This window comes from Aspergillus wentii, assembly GCF_001890725.1.
Source record: "Aspergillus wentii DTO 134E9 unplaced genomic scaffold ASPWEscaffold_2, whole genome shotgun sequence".
Lineage (NCBI taxonomy): Eukaryota > Fungi > Ascomycota > Eurotiomycetes > Eurotiales > Aspergillaceae > Aspergillus > Aspergillus wentii.
Window position 1 is genome coordinate 2051781 of NW_024467833.1, and position 24288 is coordinate 2076068.

Consider the following 24288-nt stretch of genomic DNA (forward strand, 5'->3'; position numbering starts at 1 on the left):
TGAAAACGTTCATGAGGAGTCGCCGATAATCAAGACACGGGAGAATAAAAAGGTAAAGATTTCGTTGATGGGCGAGAAAGACATGAAATGGGAGCGAGGAGAAACCCAATTAACACTGCACTGTCTTCCCAGTTTAAATGTAGTCACGGGCAGCCTTCTGCAACTCGATCAATCTCCATCCTCTGGTTTCGGGGTTGCTGACGTCCTCGGGAATTCTGGTGAGACCGATGGCATAAGTGACCAGCTGTACTTTGTCTTCCATACCGGCAGCGAGCTCATTGGTCTTTGCGTTCTTATACACATGGACTTCTTGTGTGCGGCAGGTCACAACAAAAACGGGGATGTCACCTGGGTCCAGCATACGGGCGTGGGAAATGTCAACACCACGAATATCAAGAATGCGGCCATCCGACTTCAGACCAGCGGTGGTGTATTGTTTCGACAGAGCAGCGTAAACAGAGTACTGGGCGTCTGAGAGCCAAAGCTTGAGGGTTTCAACATCTCCCTTGACATAAGCATCAAGGACTTCCGGAAGAATGTACTCGCGCATTTCTCTCAAGAACGCTTCAAGTTGGAAGTTCGGGTCCATTTCACGGAATCTCTTGATGACTTGGGCAGTCTCATTCTCCGCAAAGAATCCACCAATTCGGTCCGAGATACTGCGTGCCGTAATGATAAGGGGATTCTCGGACTCGTTGTAAGTTTCCTTCATCGTAAAGAGTCTCTGCATCATAGGGTTTGAATCCTTGAAATCGCGCCACGATTCCTTCCACGCGGAGTCTTTGTGAATGGTAATGTTGGTGCCCGCCCTTTGAGGGTGAAAAAAAAAAGTCAGCAAAGCGCCATTTGATAGCTCTAAAAGCAAAACTTACTCTGGATCTTCAACCATAGGTTCAGCCCTGCGACGCCCAGACTTGGCTTCCATCTCTTCTCGCAGTTGTCGTTGTTTGCGACGCTCCTCCTTTTCAACCCATCCACCGTAGCGAGAGCTACTGCCATCATCAATAGCATCCTTAACCCCACCAACTGCGGTCTTGTACGCTTCAGTCTCTCTCACGGGCCTAGTGGCTTTCTCGAGACCCGAACCAGTTGCGTTAACACCCTTTCTGAGACCTTTGACGACCGGTGTATTCCATGTCCATGCTGCACTTTTGCCGATAGCTTGGCCAGTTGTCTTGAACGCAGTTGAGGTTTTGGAGGTGGTGGCACTAGAAGCAGCCTCATAGGCGGCACGGGCCCGCTTAATGTTCTCGTTCTCAGTGAACTCGTGCGCGGAGGACGCAAGAGCCTTAGTAGACTCGTTCCACTCTTTGGAAGCCTTGAACTCCGTTTGAAGAGTCTCCGTGAAAACCTGCCAGGGAGACTTGTCTCCGTGAGGGGGCGGCGGAGGCGCATCCTTCTTTCCTTCGCCCTTGGCCTCTTCACCTTGCTCTTCACCTTTCTCTTCGCCCTTTTCCTTGTCTTTGGACTCGGATTTCTCGGAATCCTCAGACTGCTTTTCCTTTTGCTGTTGTTGCCAGCGAGGGGTGGCAACATGGAATGATCTCGTCAGAGGGAGGGCAGTGTACGGGGAGATGAGTTGGGAGACTGGAGGGTTGACGCGTTGAAGGAGAGGTGTCCTGTTCGCCAAAGCCGATGGTTGCAATGTTGAGAGGGAATACGCCCGAGTCATCAACTGCTGAGATGCACTTGCATTGCCAGATGCAGAATTCAAACTCAACATCTGGGACCGCAAGGTGGCCGCCCGCGCGGTGGCCGACATTCTGGTAGCCGCAATCATGCTATACAAGGCACTCGATGAATATTATCGTTTATTGATAGAGGAATGTAAAAAAAAAAACAATGACAAAAGCTGAACCGGGCCCCGAAGGCGAATGGGGGATACGGTGAGTCAAGGCGTGAGATGATGAGGAAGAAGCAATTCGGGCCGCGGGTCTGGAGAAGGAAAAAAAGTTGAGATCGCGAGCGCCAAGACTTCTCGAAAACTCGGCCTCGCCTTTTCCGCCGTCCTTTGCTCCAGGCTCTCGATTACTAGAGAGAGATACCACCGCCTGTGGAGTTTCGTCGGGGCGTTTTTTCTTGTATAATTTTGTTTTTATTTCTTCCAATCCCTGGGATTTACTTTTCTCTCTTATTTGCGTCCTCTTACCGGGGGCAAACTGGCCGCTGAATTCGCCACGGCTATACCGAAATTCCCTTGTTGCCGCCGGACATATCTCCTCATATCCCCCTTTTCGACATTGCAGCAGCAAATATGAACTCTCAGTTCATGGGCACATTGGCAAGGGCGTTGCCTTCAGCCTGCCGGCCATGCCAATTCCGGACATTGCCTGTTCGCCTGGCACGGCCTTTCTCGTCCTCCCAGAAGTCCGATTCGAGTGCAAAGGAAAAGAGCCGTGAGATTGAGAGACAGCTTTTGGACACGAAACCCGAACAGCCTGCGGAGGACAGCTCACCCCTCTCTGCTATCACAAAGATGATGCAGGGTGAGAAGACCCGCGCGAGTCAGACCGTGAGCCGCGATTATTCTCGAATGGCTGAAAGTCTGGAGGCCGAGATGATCAAACAACCTTATGCCGATCGTGCACCTCCACACCATCTCCATATCTATGCACACAAGCACAATACCATCCTGACTCTGACACGACCGAACGGAAACCCTCTGTTATCGATGGGCTGCGGCCACCTGGGCTTCCGCAAAGGCCACCGTTCTGGTTATGACCCGGCATACCAGCTTGCTGTCCATGTGTTCGGACAGCTGCAGGAAAAGGGCATTCTTTTCGAAATGCAACGACTGGAGCTCATCTACCGTGATTTCGGACCTGGACGGGACGCTTTCACTAAAGTCTTGTTGGGCAACGAAGGAAGAAATATTCGAGGCTTGGTCAGCCGAGTAACAGATTCGACCCGGATAAAGTTTGGTGGTACCAGAAGCAGGAAGGTTCGCAGACTGGGTTAGGTTGTTCGACTTCCTTTTCTGTGTTATTATGGGCTACCTTCGTCGGTATCCTTTATGGGGGAGAGAATAGGATGCGGTTGTATGGGTTGACACCGCGTTCATGGCACCAAGGAATCAACGCCACATCATCTGGCTGAAATTACCGTGCTTCGATCAGCCTAGACATTCGCCATTGGATATGGAGTTGTCAAGGAAAGCTGGTCTTTGGTGGTCCATGTCCTACTCGCCATGTTTGTATACTACTAGCCAGCATGTCATTTACAAGTACCCGGGATATCCATCCGAGCTACTCTAGTTTCTATTTGTTTTCAATGTATCGTACTCCAATTTCGAGTTTCTCGTCATCAACTCATCTTAATTGTGCTAGTTATTTTCTTGGTTGCTGCTAACACAAAGCACGACGGGGATGGCCGACCCTGCCCAATGAGGGATAGCGCGTTGAGCTCTCCGACTCCGCGAAAGCTGCTGGCTAAACGGCTTCATATTTATGATCCCTATCCTTCCACTCTTCATCACCGTTTATCCATCTGCTTATATCAGCAAATTGTTCTACATACCTTTCATTTACTTTCCCTAGGGTTTCTATCTTCTAAAGTTGTCTTGTTTTCCTTCGCGTTTTGAGCATTGCTTCTGACCTTGCCCAGCCCACTCTTGTGTTGCCTTGTGGGCGCATGCGCCGGAGCTGCTCCTCCATCTGCGACGATCGAGCAGCGCGATTCCCCACACAATTTGAGATTGGTGCGGGCGGCTTAATGATTGCCAGAGCTCTTCCATTGGGCCGTCGTCCAAGACCGTTTGGATGCACCCTCTAAATCCCTTTATCCGTGCCTTCTTCCGCAGCACTGTTCCGGGCCAGTGCCTACCGATCGAGAATCATGTACGTCCCCGCGACCCCATCTCGGACCGATCTGCGAGAGCATGAGTTCTTATTGTTTGCATATTTAGGTTCTGCTCGTTCCTACGACTGAATCCCTGATCGGGTCGCGTGATCGTGAATCGAACCTCCTCTACTCCGACCTCGTCGTCTCGGAAGAATTCCTGGGGAGTCATGTCTTGCGGATCCCCGTCGCCACCGGCGGTACTGGTGGGAAGGATGATTCGAACGTGCGCGATAGCAGAGGAAAGGCAAAGCAAGTAACTACGGTTAACGGACGGACGGTTATTATCAAGGAAAACTCGGTGTACAGCAATAAAGGTGAGAAGGTCGACGCACCAGCTGGCTCGGTGTCCACACACGCTGAACCGTACGTATAGGTTTCAAGTCCCTGAGCCAAGCTCAATTAATATCCGATGCGCTATACTACACACCGAGTAATGAATCCCAACCATGGCTTGTATACTATATCTCCCGACCCCTCATCGGCTCTTTCGATCCTGGAAAGATCATTTCAGCGGCAGTACCCGGATCACTGCCAATAAAAGCCATCGCAAACATCGAAACACGGTCTGGAGAATCAATGTCTTCGCCGCCTAAGAAGGAAATCAGAACCTTTGGAGAATTGCTGGCAAATTTCCCCATGATTGCACGCCAAATGCAACCGGGTTTGGAAAGATTATTCCGAGAATTTGGCAAAGAGCTGGGGAAGCCATTACCACCTCCGCCATCGCGTTCGCCTTCCATACCTGATGAAAACGAAAGAAAAAGAGGCCAGGACGAATCATTGTTGGCCGAAGAAGTCGCTTCTATTCGCAGCACGTCATCTCGTGGCAGAGAACGGTTACCCTTCAATTCTGAAGAATACTTCGAGGACGACGAGGACCTAATGCGACGCAGCTTGGAGACGGCGGTGACTGCTGCGATTGATCTGTTTCGTCTAGTGGATAAACAGCAATTGTCTTTCCTTGGCGCCACTACTGATCTTACTGGACCTCTGGTTGAACGGTTGATTGAACGTTACGTCGCTGAACAGGTGCATGAATCACTTCTATTTCCCCGTCTTTGCAGCTTTCGCCGGCCTGAGGATGTGGAATTGGATTCCAGAATCCGTCAAATGGAGTATATTGATGTTTCTCAGGTTGGGATTGTGGTGGAGGGTGGACGTGAAGGAAAGAGAGAGCTGCTTCAACGCCTTGGGAGAGGAGTTGAGGAATTCCGGAAAATGCTGGATGGCAGATGTCCCCATGACATGCTGAACACTCTCCTTGAGACAGTCAAGGTGATATCCTTCCCTGGAAATTACGACAAAGCCGACCCACTGGCGTCTGAAAAGCAGACAGCCCCCATGATGGTAAATGCCGACGTTTTGGTCTCATTATTACTTGTTGTTGTCATCAGATCTCAAGTCCGACATTTACAAGCCAGGCTCCTGTACATGCAGCATTTTATTTACATTGACGATGTCGATAGTGGTGAAATGGGTTACGCCCTAAGCACCTTCGAGGCTGTTCTCACTTATTTAGTGACAGACTCGGCAGGTCTCAGAAGGGCTAGCATCCGGAACAAGCGTCTGTGGAATGCCACAAAAGGGGGTCGAATCAATGATATGAAGGGTATCTTAGAACCAGATGGAGACCATGAATCTCTGGAAGATATACCCTACGAACCTGAGAGGAAATCAGTGTTATTCAAAACCGATGAGGATGAAGATAGGGCAGCAGAAGATGAAGTGATCGACCCTCCACGTGAGCCTTTTTCTATATACAGAACATCGAGCGACCAACGCAATGAGACGTCGCGCATTGAAATTCCTACAGAGACACCGCCGTTGTCACACGTGTTTCCTTTCCAAACATGGACAGGCACATCGCCCCCCAAAGAAACCCGACGTCCAGTCAAAAGAGTCTCCATGGACGTTCGAAGTCTATCCGAGTCATCCGCCATATCTCTCACTTCACGAACTACTATCGGGTCCATGACAAGCACGATTGAAGGTGATAGCTCAATCGAGACCTTGACAAAGACGCAGGACCCGGCAGGCGACTCGATCCCTATGATGGCTGTGGAGTGTCGTCAATCAGAGGCGCTTAAGTATCTTTTAAGCCTGGAAGAATATTATCCATTACAAGACATCCTCAGTGATACCAACACGGACGGAACGACACTGCTAAATGCTGCTGTCCAGCTCGCTCACACCGAGATGGTTGACATCCTACTTGATTTCTTCTTCAAAACAACTGATGAAAGCACCATTATCTCTTATCTGAAGAAGTCAGATATGCATGGACGCACAGTTGCTCACTATCTTTTCAGCACGCCATCGGTCATGTCCAGATTAGGGGCAATCCTTCCCTGGCGACAGCGCGACAAGCACGGGCAGACACCGCTTTTCGCGCTCTGTCGATCTTATGATCATCCCTACTACAAGTCAATGGTTCAGGATGCTCTAACGTCTGCTCAGAGATTCCAAAAGGATGGTAGACCTCTGCGACTTGATGACCATATTGACTCTAAGGGCAATACTTTGTTACACATTGTTGGTGATCCCGAAATCACGATTCGGATCCTTCAGGAGACTGATTGCGACCCAAACGCAACAAATGATAAGAGATTCACTCCTCTGATGATGGCCAGCAAGTACGGGCGCATAGATCAAGTGCGAATTCTTTTTATGGACCCAAGGGTAGATGTTCACCTCAAGGAGGTCCGTGGATTAACGGCAGTTGAGCTTGCGAAAGATGATGAGGTTCGAAATCGTATTGACGATCTGATACTTCTCTCCAACCCCCCATCAGCGTATGATGATCCATCTGGTCGTGTTACTACTGTCGTGCGTTCGTTCTTTGTCGAGGATGCCACTGTACGTTTCATTCTCAAGTCCGGCGCTCCCAACCCTCCGTCAGAATCTGTAGCATCTAGACCTGGATCTACGACCTATACTGTCACTACGTGCCGTCGCAGCTTTTCCGATTTTGAAAATCTGGCCAAATGGCTTTCCGTCGAGCACCCTGCTTCGTACATCCCGTCTCTCTCTGATTTCCGCAGCCCTTTCCAGATCCACTCTAAACCATCTCGATCTGTGCTTCATGATTTGCAGGAGAAATTGGATAGATTCCTGAAAATTTTACTTACGCACCCAACATTTGCCACCCATGAAATGCTGTGGGAATTCTTCCTGGTGCCTGAGTTGCAGCCCGAGATGATGGCGGATAGATCTCGTCGAAAGGCACAAGTACTCTCCGAGTCAATCATCGATGATTACCAGCCAGTCACGCCAGAGAGTATGCGCGAGACGGAGCAGTTCGTCTCCCATGCGCAGGACATGGTCCGTGCTGCCCATGCCAACACCCGCAGTCTCATCCGTCGTGGACACGCCCTGCAGAATGCTGCCTCCGATTTGGCAGATGCTGTGTCTTTGTGCTCTTCTATTGTCTCCACTCTCAAGGAGCCTACCAATGCCCTTCCCAAATCACACCTGGATGCATTTGCACGTTACGCTTCTCATATCTCCACTTCATCTTCAGACTCCTCTCCTCTCCTTCAGTATCTTGCCGCGCTCTCGTCCATCGATAACACCACTGCTGCTATCCTCGGCTCACTATCACGCCCTATCTCACTTATGTCAACCCTATCATCCTTGAATCGCAACCTCTCCCGGTCCCGCACATCTCTCGTCTCATCTTCTCTACCCCGAAAATTCAATTTGAACTTCCCCGGCCTCGAAGAGTCAAGACAGAAATCCGTTCGAGATCTGGAACAAAAGGTTCACGAGTCTGAAACTCAGATTTCCCACCTCTCACGAGAAATCACATGGAACAAGGACGTTGTCGTCGGGGAACTTGCAGGATGGACCTCTTGGAGAGAGAAAGTCGGACGAGAGGCGATCCGGTCCTTCGTCAAAACCACTATTGTACGGGAGAAAGAGCGTGGGAAAAGACTCGAACGGTGTTTGAGGGGCGTTCGTGAGATGAACGGCCAGTACGATAAATAGACCCCCCTCTCTTTTTGTTTTTTCTTCACACCCACTGTAGACTTAATGGTTATTGTTTTACCCTTCTTCTTTCCCATTTTAATTTTCACCCAATTCCCATTCTCAACAAGCATTGAAGAATGATTTTACCCACCCTTTCTCCCTCCCGATTTTAATGTCCATTATTACGATTATGAGAAAGGAAACACGGCAGAACTGTTCCAATTGCGAATTAATTTTTGTTCTATTACCGGAGTCCCATACTTTTCACAGACTAACTTCGATCAGTCAATGAATATAGGTTATGCATTGTTCTTTGTTACAAGGTTAGTGCAGATGATGATAGGCCATGTTGAATTATGTCCAACCCGTCAAGATTTCTCATTGATACCTAATCTATGGATCACATGGATTAAACCATGCTAAAATGACACCAAAAGACCAACTTCCAGAACCGTGGGTGTATTGGAAATAGAGGGCAAGTGAAATAAAGAACGGACAAGTGCAAGAGCCGAAAGTTGTACAGTAGCACTAATATCATCATGGCTTTCGTTGAGCCACAAGGCAGTCGAATAAAGATGACAACAATAGACACAAGTAACCGTAGCTTATGCAATATGAGGCTTATCTGAACGAGTGAAAATAACCCCCAAACGTCACAGGCCCGATCCAAAAGCAGAGAGCCTGAAAAGAGGTGATGTGGACTTCTGTATGGAAGGCAGTAATGCAAGATTGTTTGATTTCGACGACTCATCGCTACCACTGCCAGAAGAATTTCGAGCTTTGTTGGCTTGGTCCACAGTGTCCTGAGCTGTGCTCTCCGGACCATGGCAGCTAGCTGGCCCGTTTCTGTCCTGCGATTCCATGGCTTCCAGTGAAGAAATCTGGGCGAGAGGGTGGTGTAGAACCGCTGCTGTATTTTGAATGAAACCAAAATGACCTTCCTCTGGAGCAATGTAGCATTTCAAATGACTGTTCGAGTTCGTTATAGTGCCTGGTACACTTGCTAGCTGGCTCGGATCCATCGTATCAGGGACATCGTTGGCGCGATGTTTTTTATTCACTGGGTGTTGGTCACGTTCCATGACATCAAACGATAGAGACGACGAGTTGCTTTTGTAAAACATCAAGGATTCCCGGCTTGCTTGGTTTTTGAGCTTCAGGTTTGAATTGGATGCCAGGTTTTCTTCAGTCAAAGGAATGGCAGAGTATTTCGAGGCCCCGCCGTTCTGCCTTTCTCGTTTATGGCGTTCCCAGCTTTTTCGGAATCGTTTTATGCACAGTATCAGTAAGGTAATAATCGCCGCCACAGCGACAGTCGTAAATATGCAAGCCGCAGCAATAGAGCTTTTCTTATAGTTCCATAAAGGTATCAGTGATTTATTCGATGGCGTGGCTCTCGAGAGTGATTCCGTTGCTGTCGAATAAACTGAGAAATTGGCGCCGCTATTGATTGCATTACTCGTACCATTAGATATTCGGGTTTCTGTGTTAGTGGTCTTTGAAGAAGGTGTTCGTTTTGTATTGTCAGAGCCCTCATTTGCGCCGCTTGTGTCATTGTTGAGTTCATGACTGCCTTTCTCTGAAGATCGCTTGTTTGAAAATTTGGGCTTGAAGACATTGTAGAAACCTCCTACGCTCTCTTCCTGGTCCGACTGCACTTTAACCATTTGAATTTGTACAGTCGACGATGCATCTTGCGCTCCTTCGGAGGGGAGTTGTGTTGATGGTGGCACTGGAGTATTTGAAAGGGGCGCTATCACAAGTTGAGACCACGTCAGTTTTGCAGCGGAAAAGCACCCAATGGCGACAATAATAATGGAGCTTCGCATGTTGGGTTGTCAAAGCTGAGGTTTCATTGTAGGTATTTAGTTGGCAAGGCTGTCCAAGAAGAAATATGTGAGCCAGGAATGGGCAGAGGCTAAATAATCAAATAACAAGATATCCAATGAAGGTCTGAAATGGTTGAGAAAAGAAATGAATCTCGAGTCGCCCCGAAGAAGATGCTTGGTGTTCTTCGAGGTTTCCTTAACCACATCTCTCCAACGCAGCTTCCTGGGTATAGCTTGAATTGGGGTATATCGGCATGTATACTGGTGTACATATGGATATATGTTTATAGGTCGCCATTATAGATATTTCAGAGTCCTGAGCCTCAGTTTCAAACAGACGACCAGAAAATGAAGCTATTGTTGTCTTCAGGTTGATCTCTCTCGACGATGTCTGGGGATATAGACCCACGTGATCGGATCGGCCTTTAAATCGCCGATTGCGCTAATCCCAAAGTGTATATGGCTACTATGACATCATCCGTTCTCGGAATGAATATATTCAGCTAAACGACAACTTCATCTCTAACCATTTTAAATCACTTCATATCATTCTATCAGATCTCTCTTGATTTTATATTTAAAAACATCCAACTGTCATCATGCCTCTCGTTGTTCCGGGAATCCAAAACACTACGGGTGGTGATAAGAACGAATGGCTCAATAAGCTCGTGGGCAAGAAGATCACCGAATCCACCCACGATGTCGAGGTATATGATGCTCCCGGATACATATCTGGTTTCTATATACTCACGTCTATTATTTTAGTCGTTCGCCAAAACCGATCTTCCCAAGTCCCACCGGATTCTTCGACCAGGCTCGCCCATGACTTTCGATTATAGAGTGGAGAGGTAGGCCTTCCCATGATTTATTCTCTGGTCGTGTTCTGTGAAACAGCCACTGACAGTTATATTCCCATATAGGTTGAATATTCATTTGAATGAGCAGGATAGAGTCCAGGATGTCAGCTTTGGTTGAGGGAATATCGCTTGATGAAGATATATTTTGGCCAGACTATATTACGTACTATTTTTTCCGAAACGAATAATTTTATGCAACACCAATCAAGATTTACGGAACCTCTAAGCCTTTATTCCTATTGATCATGAGATTAAACTCCACTATCTTTCAGACAGTAAACTCATTCAGCCTTCCATCTCAGAAGAGTTAGAGAGTGTTTCGGGAACAGATACGCGCCTTTAGCATCCCATGTACTCTCAGTGACTCCAACCTCCTGCTTGCCTTTCATATTAGACGCCGCGACATCACCAGCAGTGACCGTAAATACAGAAATTTCTCCGGTGGCACCGTCCACCTTGCTCTCAAGATCCTTTTCTTCATGGATATTGACGACGGCAACGTTCACGTACCCGTCATCACCCAGTGTAGCACTGACATCAAGCCAGGGAGTGTCCTTGACACTGCGAACCCACTTGGGAGAGGTTTCACCCTCGTAGGTTCCGCATGCCACATGCGCGCCAATCGTCCAGCCACGCATGAACCGGGAGAACAGATACAGAGGCCACCAAGTGGTCTGCTTGGTAATGCCATCTTTGCTGGTCATGAGGGGAGAGATGACATTAACGCTTTGCGCAATGCAAGCCATTCCGACATCTTTGCTCTTACGAATAAAGACGTTTAGGTAGACAGCTACCGCCAATGCATCCGAGAGAGTATAGCTCTCCTCAGCACCCTTGCTGCCTTCCGCACGGATTGGATCCCAAACATTCCACTCGTCAAAGCAGATGGTTGGTCGGAGTTGGCCTGGAGGAACTCCGTTTTCAATTCTTGCCAGGTCGATTAGGGAGGAGGTTATCTCAATAGCTCGCTCCGCAGCCAGAGGAGCAGTGACGTTTGGTAAATGAGATGGAGAGGATGTATAAAGATGAATGCTGTGCATATCGATGAGGGGAACTGTGCTGGTTGAAAGAGGAGAATGCGCTGGAAGTAGACACTGCTTCAATGTATAGTAGTCCCATGACGCCGTACCATCTTGTCCACAGAGAACCAACACCAGACTAGGATCAAGAAGTTTCAAAGCTGTTATGATATCAGTAACCCAAACTGATAACCACTGAAAGAGCCCCGAGCTGACCTTTTGCCCACTGATATGCTTTGTGGGCATATGCTTCTCTGGTCATCTGTTCTACCTGCCATGGACCCCATGTCTCATTACCAAGAGCCCAATACTTGACCTAAATAATAAATCAGTATAAAATATTAAGGGAATATTCTGCAAGGAACCTACATTGTATGGTTCTTGACGACCATTCTTCCTTCGGAGATTGGCATAGTAAGTGTTTCCCTTGCCATTGCAATACTCGACCCAGCCCAGTGCTGCGAATGAACCTTCTTAGCTTCATGTGATAAAATGATAGTATATACCAAGACTATACCTTCGTCAAGGGTTCCTGCATAAACCTGGTTAGCTTTATTTGAAGAAAAAAAGGTCATGTAACTTGCCTGTTCCAAAGTTCAAACAAAAGTAGGGCTCTGTCCCAAGGATTTCACACCACTTTAGGAACTCATCGGTTCCAAAATGATTTGTTTCTGTTCCCAGCCAGGCAAGCTCGGGCCTATGTTCACATAGTTTATTAGTATATGTAAATCAATCTTGAGTGTCGGGCTATGCGAAACCCAAAAATGTGAGGTCAGATACAAGCATACCTTGCTGGCCGTTGATCTCTTGGACCAACTCCATCGATCCAGTGATATGTTGCCATGAAATTACCTCCAGGATAGCGAACAGCAGGGATGTTAAGCTCTTTCAGGGCTTCCAAGACGTCCTTCCTAAAGCCATTCTCATCCGACAATGGGTTGCCGGGATCATAGATACCTCCATAGATACATCGACCCATGTGCCTGGGACAAGGAGTCAGTCGAGCATATTTAGTTAAAGAATTATAATAATCACTCTGTAAACCCCGCATAAATGTTGGGGTTTATTTTGGATATGCGCCTGGATGGATGAATGGAGATGGCAGGGGTCTCCTGATCACTGAGCTTTGTAAAGGTCGTCATCTTGTCTGTCAAAGTATGCCAATAATGAAAGAAAGTAATTCGTAAATAGTGAGTTTGGTAGGAAACAAGAAATAAAAAGCAGCAGGCTATTCCAAAGACGAGTTTGTGGCGGAGGTAAGTACTGGGCAGCTAAAATACTTATCCTGGACTCATCGAGACCAGCATCATATATTTGGAAATTTCCCTGCGGGGGAAGTTCCAGGCCACTCAACTGGGCCTTAAAAGAGTCATTTGGAATGGGGTCGACTCTTGTTCATCGCTAGCAAAACCGTTGTTCTTGAGTTAATGCGCGATGCCGTTGCGCCACGCTCTTGGACATGGCGGCCAAGGCGAGACCATGAGATCTTCCGTCAATCAGCACCGTCGCTTTGATTAACTGGCCTTTCCTTTCTTAAGCCTAGTAGACAGTCCCCGGCTTTAACCCCCGCAAACCTCAAGTGTCTGTTATTGAAGTGGCTTGCTATGAAAATGAAATTGCGTTGCGATTCGTCGCTAGGCATCGTCAGGTAGCCGAGTATTCTTTAGCAGGTCGAATCACACACTTGTGTTAGAGGCAATACGATGCTCTCAAAGCGCTTCGATTCGATAATTCCTCCGTCCGACATTACGTCTCACGAGCTTTTTAGAGATTTCAATCGTGATCATGAATCATGCTATTTCTCATTGTCACGCCTCTGTTGAGTGGAGTCGATCCCCAGACAGTTCTTAAAGACCGATGCTGATCCTGAGCCCCATAGGAAAGGGGTTCTAGTTTTCCTCCGCATTCTATGCTGCGCAATCTAAGGCGTATCCTAGGCTGATAGCAAATAACGTACACTGGCGTCGTCATGCGACTTTCTCCGGCATGGTACCAGGTGAGTGAGATATGGGAAAAGAGCATCCCGAATTGACGCTAATCTGCTCCTCAAGTTTCTGGTCGGCGTCTTCGCCTCACTCGGATCATTTCTCTATGGATGTATGTATATATTAATTCTTGTACCGCTGTTTGAGGCTTTGATCTGACCGGGACACTGTTAGATGACTTGGGTGTGATCGCAGAGGTTATCGCGAGTCCATCATTTATGTCCAGGTTTGGAGATGATTCGACTGAGACGTGAGTGCTCTGAATATTGAATGGGAAATGTTATCTGACTATTTGACAGTGGATTGGTCGTGTCAATGTTCACGGCGGGTGCTTTCTTTGGCTCAGGGTTCGCAGGCCCCACAGGTGATTACCTAGGGAGACGATGGACTATTGCCATCGGTTGTGTGATATTTTGCCTTGGAGGAGGTCTTCAGACTGGCGCGCAAACGATTGACTATCTGTACAGTGGAAGGTTCCTGGCTGGTCTAGGGTAAGTCATTTCCGAATGTCACGATGTGCCTTCACAGCCTAATGCTGGATATAGAGTTGGTTTTCTTACCATGATCATCCCTCTGTACCAAGCCGAGATCTGCCATCCAGACATTCGAGGCCGTGTGACTGGTTTGCAGCAATTCATGCTCGGGGTTGGATCCCTCTGTGCTGCATGGATTTCATATGGCACGTATATAGGGTTTCCTGACACCAACAATGCGCAGTGGCAGCTATCCCTAGGATTGCAAATAGTTCCTGCTGTCTTCCTTGGTCTCTTGATTATGTTTTTTCCAGAGGTAAATATGTTCTCTCCGACACGCCAGACTGTTATTTCTAATACTCGGACAGTCGCCCCGTTGGCTCATCGGCCATGGCCACCACGAGAAGGGCCTACAAACCCTCGCGAAACTCCATGCCCATGGGGATGAAAACGACACCTGGGTTCGCGCTGAGTACAATCAGATCCAGGAAAGCGTCACGTTTGAGCAAGAGAATGAAGCTAAGTCCTATATTGAGCTCTTCACTTCTCGATCATCTTTCCGTCGTCTTTTCCTTTGTTGTGCGTTGCAAGCATCTGTCCAGATGACGGGTGTGTCAGCGATCCAGTAAGCATATCTCGATTTCCAGTAAGGTGAAGGGGCCCATCGCTGATAGCTTTGATTTTTGCGCAGATATTACTCCGTGACGATTTATAAACAAATCGGAATCCAAGGCGACGCCACATTACGGTATCAGGCAATTAACTCCATCATCGCCTTGGTAGCTCAATTTCTCTGCATGATGTTTATCGACCGGACCGGGCGTCGTCCGGCTTTAATCTTTGGAAACTTGGGCAACATGGTTACATTCATCATCGCGTGCATCTTGCTAGCGCGGTTTCCGCCCGAAGTCAACAGCACAGGAGCTCATTGGGGCTTTATTATCATGACTTGGATGTACAACTTTTCGTTCTCGGCTACCTGCGGACCCTTATCATGGATTATCCCGGCTGAAGTGTTTGATACACGGACACGTTCGAAAGGCGTCTCAATCGCCACCATGGTCTCGTATGCATTTAACACGATGATTGGCCAAGTCACGCCGATTGCGATGGAGAGTGTGCGTTATAAATATTACTTCCTATTTGTTATCTGCAACTTCACCAATGCGGTTTTCTTTTGGCTGCTACTGCCCGAGACCAAGAAATTGCCTCTGGAGGAAATGAATTATTTGTTCAGCAATGCGCCTTGGATCATCGTTGGTTCTCGCAAGGAGGATTATCTGCCGCACGACTTGGAGCGCAAGGTTGAGGAGCAGGAAGTGAAACGCGAAGCTGTTGCATATCACCAGGAGTGAGTCGTCGATAAGACAGAAGTTGAAGCAGAACAGTGTTTTGTCGATAAGAAAATAGCTTGATAATTTGTGTATTCTATCGATTAACTTGCTTTTGACGTCCACCTGCATTGATAAATGATTGGATTCGCAACTTTTCTTGGATCGTAGATGACCTCTTCCAAGTCGATAAATTATGAAACGACAGCTATATAATGACTGAGGAAATGGCCATCAGTTCTCATTTAGCAGATAAGTAAGATTCCAAGCAATCTATATGTAGTAGTATATTGCTCCTATGACTGTCCAGCAGTCGAACTCAACTCTGCAATGAGATTGGTTTCTCTGGTGCATTAACTAAAGTCTTGCGCGTCATATTGGCACGGCGTTCTGCTGATTTACATCGCATAGGCCACGAATGCAAGTCAGCAACGGGCAACCTTTGATATACCATTCTGCTCAGCAAATGCACGGCATGATGTCAAAGGACCCGAAGAGCTGATTCACTCTGAATCGGAACTGTACCCAGCGAGGCCAAGAGAAAAAGAAGAAGGTTGGGCTGCAGGCTTTGCTTCAGGCTGACTTGCTTTCGCATCCGCGCTCTCAACTTGCTTTCCAGCGTTTTTCGGGCTTTGCGACGAGTTGGATTCCTGTGGTGTAGCCTTGGGGGTTGGGATGGAAACAGATGTCCCACCTGCGCTTTTGGCAGCAGGCTTGGTGGCCTGAGCTGTCTTTTGCTTAGTTTGAGATGAAGCCTCATCGGCTTTCTCTTCCTCTGCTAAAGACTTCCGCTTCTTGCCTGGAAGAAGGAGATCCTGCTTTTTATCGCGCCGTCTTTTGCGCGCTGGAATTTTCCAGTCTTCTGTTTCGGCTGATGGTTTGACATCTGCGGACGTGTCTTCTAGTAAGACTTTCTCGGCCTCTTCCCGCTGGCGGCGAAATTCTTCGAGCTGGTCGGCCGTATCTTTCTTGACAGCAGCTTCTTGGGCGCGTGTCGATTCCAGAACTGAATCTAGGAAATCGACCTCATCCTCGTCAAGAGAGCGGAACTGGTTCTTCAGTTTCATTTTCTCTTCGAAGGCTTCCTGCTTAACCACTAAATGCCGCAAGAGAGTTCACCCTAACATGTCAGCCAGAAGATACCAGGAGGTTTTCCGGTCCAATGCTATGACTGCAGTCAAAATAAACTCACTTTTGTTCTGCTCCAAAACTTCATATAAGCTTTTACCCCCATCTTGCTTGCCTAGGTCTGCCTTGCGCTTTCGCTCCTCTTCGAGCTCCTGCTGTACCCGGCGCCATTCATCATCGCGTTCTATCGGTTTATCGCTGGTTCCTCCAGACACGAAACCTGACGACATGTTGACCACCTTTTCAAAACCACAAGGGCTTCTGGTATCTTGACGTAGGGACAGACGGGCTCGGTTGTTTGCAGGGGGAAAAAAAAAAAAAAGGCAAGGTGTGGAGCCAGGAATGACCCGGTGTTGAGATAGCTGAAACAAGAACAAGCACACCGGAAACTTTCTAGAACGCGCGCTGTTAGTCAATTGATAATTCTCAATCCAAAATCACAAGTAACCGAACAGCGTCATCTCGGGAATAAGGGTAATAATCATCGCGCCGTGGATGTTTGCGTCGGATTGGATGAGCGGCAGAATAAGGCGGTGATATAAATTACGCACTCAATTGGTTTGAAACATACCGATACGTGCTCATTTTAGCCAAAATACAATTGACCAATAGAATAATCGGTTCATCCGTATCGTAACTTATCTGCGGTAATATCCATACACCGCCGCGAGGTTTGCCATGGTCCAATTACGGAGACAAATCCGAAGGGGTCAAATCACCATCATGAGCAGATCTTCGGACCAAAAAAAAAAAGGATCTTCAAAAGTTTAGAAATAATATGATCCGTGTGCTTTAGTTTGCACGGGGCTGGGTAATTCCTGGATGATAACTGAAACCCTTCCCGGTTAATTTGTGTCCGCTGCCAGCCAGAGATGTGCCTGGATGCTCCCCCCACTGGCCATGAGGGGCAACTCAAACGCCCCTCCATCGACATCATGGATCCATCGCTGGATGGACCTGCCTTAGCATTCGTGTTCTTCGCTCCTTGACGCTCTCAGCCCCAAATTATAAAGCCCGGTACTTCCGTGCTCAGTGTCCATCTAATTTCTTTTCTCTTCAATCCTCTCTACATATCCTCATCTACTCACAAGATCCAATTGTACCTTTTCCCCATTCAATCACGCAAGATGTCGAACCTCGACTACACCAAGTAAGTGATGAATCTGTTATCTATTCATTGACACTTGTCTTCTGCCCCTTCCAGATATGCTAATGATCATCCTGTTACTAGCAAAACCTACACCCTTAACACCGGTGCTAAGATCCCAGCCGTTGGCCTGGGTACCTGGCAATCCGGACCTAACGAGGTCCGCGAGGCTGTCAAGAATGCCCTCTTGAAGGGTTACCGCCACATCGACACGTGAGTCGCATCCTATAATATACCATTTCCACCATCCAAACATATTGACACATTGTTCCCAGTGCTCTTGCCTATGGCAACGAAGCCGAGGTTGGCCAGGGTATCAAAGACTCTGGTGTTCCCCGCAAGGAAATCTGGATCACCACCAAGCTTGACAACACCTGGCACCACCGCGTCACCGAGGGTATTAACTCTTCCCTCAAGGACCTTGACACAAGCTACGTCGACCTTTACTTGGTACACTGGCCCAGCTCGACCGACCCCAATGACAAGTCGAAGCATCTGCCCGACTGGGACTTCATTAAGACATGGTAAGTTTCGACCCGACTTTTTCAACATCCGCCAGAAAAGACGATGCTGACCCTGGACTTAGGCAAGAGATGCAGAAGTTGCCTGAGACTGGCAAGGTCAAGAACATTGGTGTTTCCAACTTCGGAATCAAGAACCTCGAGATCCTCCTCAACCACCCCACCACCAAGATTGTCCCCGCCGTTAATCAGATCGAGTTGCACCCTAACAACCCCTCGCCCAAGCTGGTTGCTTACAACACTTCCAAGGGCATCCACTCCACCGGATACTCTTGCTTGGGATCCACCAACTCTCCCCTCTACAAGGACCCCACTCTCTTGGAGATTGCTGAGAAGAAGGGCAAAACTCCCCAGCAGGTCCTGCTCGTCTGGGGTGTGTCCAAGGGCTGGAGTGTCATCCCCAAGTCCGTCAGCAAGTCTCGCATCGATGCCAACTTTGAGATTAACGGCTTGGAATTGACTGCTGATGAGATCAGCAAGTTGGACAACCTGAAGGACCGCTTCAAGGTCTGCGGTGACAGCTGGCTCCCCATCAAGGTCTTCTTCGGTGACGACGAATAAATGCTTTTTATGTGATTATGTCAAATAAAATATAGGTTTTAGAATAGATATCCAATTGTACATTCGGAACATACAAACAATTTTTATAGACCATGTACTCGGAAGAGTGTTAACTGCTCATCAGCCCATATTGTCTAACTAGTAGAAGCGACTAAGTGGAATAGCGGGGGCATATCGCAATCAAGTCCGAAATGATATCATAATATTTACTTTTGGCCAAGGGTAAATTTTCACAAAAATTTAGATCTTATGAGAAGTAAGCTGGTTAATTATTGAAAATAACAACCTGATTTTCCATAGCACCAAAATATTACTGTAACATGTTTATTTAAGTCGTGTGGCGACGTGCTCAGGTGGCTGCACCGCCACACAGGGTGGAGCGCCCCTAAACGATCCCCGGTTATCAGGCATCGGTCCGGGTTCATCCATCTTCAACTCTTCATGAGAATGAGCATTCCATCTCTTTTTCTATACTAGATCTATCCATTTCATCAAAGCCAGCATGTCGCCTTCCAGCGGACACCTGCTGCTTCCAAAGTTTTGGAGGGCAGCCAGGTAAGCAATACTGATATCCTCTACCTTGGCGTATTGCTTTAGCTGACATCACTTCCCCAGGTTTGCCTACGAGAAGGCCTGCAAGGCCGTCAAGTCAAAATTACCAGAACCAACACAGCAGGTATCACTGCGAGTTCAACCAGCTTATGCTCGGATCAATCCTCGCCAGCCCATCAATCGAGCTGCTGCCATCCGCCAGGCCCGTAGTCGCCACTTCTCCACCCGTGCAAGCGCCTTTGTCTCATACATCAAGACCGGACTCCAAGGTGATCGCGTCGCCTACCAGACTTCTCGTGTTGCATCAAACGTCGGCCGTATCACCAGCAGAGCCCCCTTTGCGTCGACTCTGCGCCCAAACTTGACTGGTGGCACTCTGGGTCGTACCGCAGGAGGTTATACATTTGGCGCTGGCCGCATTGGGGGAGCTCGGTACTTTTCTCATGGCCCAGCCGCACCTGCGCAGGTCATCAACAATGTTTCCGCCGGAGTGCGTGCATTCTTCCTCTCGGGGCAGAAAGTCCGATTTGATGGCATTGACCCTATCACCGGAAACAAGCGCTACAAGGCCGTGAGCGCTCTCCAGGACCAGGCTGAACGTCAAATGACAGGAATTCCTCGCACAGCACCCGGCTCCTACATCGATTTCCAGATCTCTCCTACCGTCACTGCTTTTGGAGCAATGGCTGGCTTGCAGAAGAAGTCTGGTGCTTTCGAATCTGAGACGCTCAACTCGGAAGGTCTTTTGGACTTGCTTTCTGTTGACTTTGCACGTGCATTGAAGGACCTCGCGGCTGTTCTCAATGATCTTAAGCGCTTGTCAGCCCTAGGCGATTTGCCTATCCTGCTGCAGGACAGATCTACAATTCGAGTACGGTTTCCTGGATGTGATGCGGACACCGTGGAGCGATTGTGTGACGAAGTTGATGTGCAACGGGGTCGAATTGTCCAAGATGAAGATTTTGACATTCGCACTGGAGCAGACCTTGCTCTTCTTTTCCCCTTCGCCCCCAGCGTCCCTGTATCACCAGAGATGGACTACTTCTTTACAAAGGAACCAACACGATTGCAGACAGCTGATGAAGTTGATTGGCAAGGCATGATGTCTTCCGAAGACTTTACGGAGTCTTCGCCCAGAGATGTTCGCCAGTCAAACGATATGAGTTTCGAGGATGTGGAGATATTCGGCAAAAATCCTTGGAACTCGTCTTCGTCAGGATACTCGAGTATCAACATCAGCGAGCTTGGAGACCGTGCTTTCTTTCCAGAGATGTCAAGTGCTGGTATCCCTGAGAGTGCCTCTGAATATGCAGGGACTGAGGGGATCCACAAGTTCTTAGCAGGATGTGACCGGGCCGCACTTCATTAAAGACTTTCTTTTCTTGATATTAAGTTATGATACAGACTTTGGCAGTCATTTCCTTTTTCTTTCTGTTACTTATGGGGGCAACTTTTCCCAATTCAATGAAATGAACATCCTAATCATTCTTATTCTATTTGACATAAGTGTAAAGTGTAGACTTAAGCTGCATATGCCAGTGATATTAAAATGAGAGCTATCAGAAAAGTTTAGGCTTCACATTAACTCCAATTCACTTGCTGCTAGGAGCATAATGGCTTCTCCCTTTCCTGTCCAACACTATTTATTATTTTACTGTCTTCACCCTCATCAATCATTTCACCAAACTGAGGAAAGACCAAACTGAGATCCAAGAGGCGAGATTCAAGTCAAAAGGTACAAAACTCCCCGTTTTCTCGCTTCAGGCCCAGGGGGGGTTTTTCTCCCCTCCTACCCCAGGGATCTATTTTCTATCAACATCCTGACAAAGGCACCCCCCCGCCCCCTTCTTCTTCGGCGAAGCCTAAGTCGCTATTTTATCTTCGAGATCCTCAACTCTCTAGGAACCATGGCCCCCAAACGCAGACGTTCCATTTCCGCGTAAACAGCCCTCACTTCAAACTCGATTGACGCAGATATTCAAAAGGGTTCTCGGGAAGCCTACTTTGGTACTATTGCCATCCGAATCGATGAACTTGATGTCACAAATAATCCCAGTCAGGCAATTGACCAAGAGGATGTGGATGAGGCGGTTGAAAATCTAGCAATGGGAGCGTGTCGCTTTCATAAAGACACTAGAATGAGGGCGTCACTCAGCGAGAAAGATTTCGAAACGGTTCCTGAAACATGGTACATCTCAGGGCGCATTTCTGGTGGTACCACTGTGAATGTCACGTTGGACGACATCAGACGCAAGTTGATGAATACGGAAGGGGTCGTTTTGGGAGATTTTATCCACTTGAAAAAATGGCCGGGTAACTGTGAAAAAGAAGCATTGCTTTCGGGGCATTCATGGAGGATTGCTCTTCAGCGAATATTAGCTGATCAGCAAAAGGCTGCTGAAGCGGGTGACACGAGTCCAGATGGAAGCAAAGTTACGGTACCTTCTGAAGATGTAATAGGCCCTACAACACACCAACTTAGTAAAAATTCAGCTAAGGACATAACTAGGCTTTTTTCTGGACGGTTGATATGTTTGAAAGTTCCAAAATCCATACAGGTGGTCCGGATAGTATCCTACAAACCAACCATTGTGATTTCAACAAACAGGAAATTGACGGCTATCACTTTCTACGTATTACCAAGGCTTGCAAGGGAAAAAGTGCAAAATTCCAAAAGGATATCTTCAAAAAATCGTGGTTTACTCCCTGGGTCCAAAACGAGCTCGGTGTACACATCCCCCCCTCCCGGGTTTCAAGGGTGTTGGCCATTGTTAACTCTGAATGCTGGCGCGCCATATGGGAGAAATACTTGGAAACGGCCTATGGTTCAATCGGTTTCAATTTTACATTTGGCGAGTGGCTGGTAAATGCAAAATTTGATGAAGTGTGTGCTATTGCCATTCATGTTTAGTACTTTTCAGGGCTAATTGTGTCAAAGCTCTGGGAGCTCGAATTCAATAAGATATTCGAGTTCCAGCGTTTGGTCTTTAGGGGTTTTACAATGAAAGTGAGCGCTCGAGATTGGGGATGTCTGATTGATTTCACAAAGGAGGACTATAGCGCCGAGACATTTGGATTACTGTTTTACCCAACAAAAAAAGATTACATCGAGGGCACCCTTGTTGGAACACATCTGGAACTGTCCCATAAGTGGTTCACTGTTTGGTCTCTACCAAAATTGCAAACGGCCCAGTCATATGGCGATAAAATCTTTTTGACCCGAAGGCCTGGGTTTCTTTCAAAGCTCACCGACGAAGATTATCGGCACAGTTTTCATAGTCTACTCGATAACCCAGGGATTAGCTGTCCATCTTGGTAGGACTGACTCACATAAACAACTAGTTTACTGCTCTATGCTGACGGCGTGACAGGGATGACTTTCTGAAGTTGGAAAAGTTTGTTGGACAACCAACAAAGCGTGTTCTGCAGCACATGGTGTGGTGGACAGATCAATCCTTTATCTATCCAAAGTCATCCTCCAGAGAACTGAAATCGTGGAACTGGATTGTCAAGCTTCGCAAGCGCGTATTTCAAAGATCTAGACTAGCTCAAGGTGCAGCTAGACCTTGGAGACTAGAAAGCGATGACACAACAGAAGATGATGGCCGTGTTGTAGTCGATTCCTTGGATGCACACGTCTCGAACTTCTTACAGAGTGTTTGGGAGAAAATTTCAACCAACAAATCATGGGGAGATTGTGATATGGAGCAGGTACAGTGCTGCATTATGATTTATTAAGATTTGCGAGTGTCAATTTTCATATTGAGATTGATCTGCCATCTGACAGCAATTTGGTGACGTCTAAAATCATACATGAGCATGAAACGCTCATGGCCGAATATATGGAGCGTTTCACCCAGCCACACTGGGCAGCATTGGTCGAACTACTGGTTGAGTATGCTGGCCCAATGTCGAAATACAACCACATACAGGTTTGGGCAGGCTTCATCCTCCCGTTCAGCAATGAGAAACATACTGACTGGCTTGTTAAAGGATTCTGTGGAGGCATCTGCTTCATCGGGTTCCTCAATGGTCAAGGCCGTGTATGCAAGCCACATCTATCTCAAAGAAACTCCCGCACTCAATACCCCATCCATGAAAGCCAATCTTTTGAGAAAGTGCGAGATACTCGGAGCAATCTGGATGTACCAGACCTTAAAAAAGGCCATGCTTACAACCTTGGAGTTTGGATATTGCGGAAGCTCTGGAGACACAAACGAGCAAATGGGGTCTGTTGCGGACAAGGTAATTCGAAATGCTTTTGATGGATTCTCTAAGCTAATGGGCGATCTAATTGCAGAAAGACTGGAATGTTGCGTTGAGTGCATTGCATGATATTGCTATCTTTCAGATATGCGGGCTTTGAAATCGATATTGACCAGATCAACGAACTTCTGAATTACTTGACGATGATACCCAGAAATGAAGACCAGCAGCGCGAGGATCATGAAGCGAAAGCGCAGTTACCTGTTCACGGGTTTTTGACTGCAGACCCAGAGACCTTCAACTCTATGGACACTGAGTAAGCAAGAACCGGCGTCTGAAACAGAAGCCTTCATGAGAGATGAAGCAGTTGAGGATGTTTAACAGATCTTCATCATTGGCTGATGATAGTTGGAAAGGATCTTGAAATCAATCTTGATTTGATGGAGAGTTATGCTGCACCAACGGTGTGCCACTTCCATCAAGGAGCATACGGGCATCAAATAAAACTTGAAATAAAAATCACCATCTTTACTCCGTCTCCATCGAGGCAATTCGGGCCGTCAACGCGGTAAAATGCAGACTTGGGCCAACCTGCTTTTTGAGAACATATTGGCTGACGGGACTGGGAGTTTAGGGATTCGGTTTTTTTTGAAATTGCATCACATTGGAAATTCTCTGTCTTATTGGTGCTTTGGATTCTGCAAGACGGAGAAAATTCGATTTCTACCAGGTCTATAGATGAAACAATTCATTTATTTATTAAGGGTGCTATAGTAAACTGCTGCCATTAGCCATATTGGTGACGGAGATTCCGTGTAGATTCGATTTGATGCCGAATCATCCTGGTTATCTTTGCTTCCTCATCTTGGT

At 47.5% G+C, this 24288-nt stretch overlaps 10 protein-coding genes across 10 annotated transcripts; 6 read left to right on the top strand and 4 right to left on the bottom strand.

Annotated features, from left to right (window-relative positions):
• Positions 1 to 133: 133 nt before the first annotated feature.
• Positions 134 to 1762, bottom strand: tim44 (protein translocase subunit TIM44; the record flags this gene model as incomplete). Its single annotated transcript, XM_040830334.1, has 2 exons — positions 134 to 809; positions 873 to 1762. 2 exons carry the CDS (start codon positions 1760 to 1762, stop codon positions 134 to 136), a joined length of 1566 nt encoding a protein of 521 aa, XP_040692513.1.
• Positions 1763 to 2061: 299 nt separating this feature from the next.
• ASPWEDRAFT_36512 (mitochondrial 37S ribosomal protein uS11m) lies at positions 2062 to 3261 on the top strand. Its single transcript, XM_040834479.1, has one exon. The coding sequence runs from the start codon at positions 2255 to 2257 to the stop codon at positions 2957 to 2959; it is 705 nt and encodes a 234-aa protein (XP_040692514.1). The 5' UTR covers positions 2062 to 2254; the 3' UTR covers positions 2960 to 3261.
• Positions 3262 to 3758: 497 nt separating this feature from the next.
• ASPWEDRAFT_104477 (putative VPS9 domain protein) lies at positions 3759 to 7827 on the top strand (the record flags this gene model as incomplete). The annotated part of the gene is made up of 3 exons (XM_040827647.1): positions 3759 to 3836; positions 3905 to 4154; positions 4214 to 7827. 3 exons carry the CDS (start codon positions 3759 to 3761, stop codon positions 7825 to 7827), a joined length of 3942 nt encoding a protein of 1313 aa, XP_040692515.1.
• Positions 7828 to 8048: 221 nt separating this feature from the next.
• Positions 8049 to 9988, bottom strand: ASPWEDRAFT_36513 (uncharacterized protein). The gene has a single exon (XM_040834480.1). The coding sequence runs from the start codon at positions 9636 to 9638 to the stop codon at positions 8463 to 8465; it is 1176 nt and encodes a 391-aa protein (XP_040692516.1). The 5' UTR covers positions 9639 to 9988; the 3' UTR covers positions 8049 to 8462.
• A 249-nt stretch (positions 9989 to 10237) lies between these two features.
• Positions 10238 to 10613, top strand: ASPWEDRAFT_168717 (uncharacterized protein; the record flags this gene model as incomplete). Its single annotated transcript, XM_040830335.1, has 3 exons — positions 10238 to 10345; positions 10404 to 10486; positions 10559 to 10613. 3 exons carry the CDS (start codon positions 10238 to 10240, stop codon positions 10611 to 10613), a joined length of 246 nt encoding a protein of 81 aa, XP_040692517.1.
• Positions 10614 to 10776: 163 nt separating this feature from the next.
• On the bottom strand, positions 10777 to 12656 carry ASPWEDRAFT_48969 (uncharacterized protein; the record flags this gene model as incomplete). Its single annotated transcript, XM_040837189.1, has 6 exons — positions 10777 to 11675; positions 11731 to 11830; positions 11884 to 11972; positions 12099 to 12211; positions 12303 to 12497; positions 12550 to 12656. The coding sequence occupies 6 exons, from the start codon at positions 12654 to 12656 to the stop codon at positions 10777 to 10779; spliced, it is 1503 nt and encodes a 500-aa protein (XP_040692518.1).
• An 827-nt stretch (positions 12657 to 13483) lies between these two features.
• On the top strand, positions 13484 to 15327 carry ASPWEDRAFT_168719 (sugar porter family MFS transporter; the record flags this gene model as incomplete). Its single annotated transcript, XM_040830336.1, has 7 exons — positions 13484 to 13510; positions 13566 to 13611; positions 13674 to 13749; positions 13799 to 13990; positions 14045 to 14288; positions 14341 to 14597; positions 14664 to 15327. 7 exons carry the CDS (start codon positions 13484 to 13486, stop codon positions 15325 to 15327), a joined length of 1506 nt encoding a protein of 501 aa, XP_040692519.1.
• A 239-nt stretch (positions 15328 to 15566) lies between these two features.
• ASPWEDRAFT_343642 (PSME3-interacting protein) lies at positions 15567 to 17306 on the bottom strand. The gene is made up of 3 exons (XM_040833982.1): positions 17003 to 17306; positions 16496 to 16824; positions 15567 to 16399 (listed from the first exon to the last, which is right to left on the bottom strand). The coding sequence occupies exons 1-3, from the start codon at positions 17014 to 17016 to the stop codon at positions 15807 to 15809; spliced, it is 936 nt and encodes a 311-aa protein (XP_040692520.1). The 5' UTR covers positions 17017 to 17306; the 3' UTR covers positions 15567 to 15806.
• A 252-nt stretch (positions 17307 to 17558) lies between these two features.
• On the top strand, positions 17559 to 20581 carry ASPWEDRAFT_48972 (uncharacterized protein; the record flags this gene model as incomplete). The annotated part of the gene is made up of 6 exons (XM_040837190.1): positions 17559 to 17581; positions 17663 to 17791; positions 17854 to 18102; positions 18165 to 18606; positions 18750 to 18754; positions 19276 to 20581. The coding sequence occupies 6 exons, from the start codon at positions 17559 to 17561 to the stop codon at positions 20579 to 20581; spliced, it is 2154 nt and encodes a 717-aa protein (XP_040692521.1).
• Positions 20582 to 21119: 538 nt separating this feature from the next.
• On the top strand, positions 21120 to 23578 carry ASPWEDRAFT_168723 (uncharacterized protein; the record flags this gene model as incomplete). Its single annotated transcript, XM_040830337.1, has 8 exons — positions 21120 to 21138; positions 21187 to 21665; positions 21722 to 22096; positions 22151 to 22527; positions 22584 to 22923; positions 23031 to 23144; positions 23206 to 23457; positions 23513 to 23578. The coding sequence occupies 8 exons, from the start codon at positions 21120 to 21122 to the stop codon at positions 23576 to 23578; spliced, it is 2022 nt and encodes a 673-aa protein (XP_040692522.1).
• Between the last annotated feature and the right edge of the window lie 710 nt (positions 23579 to 24288).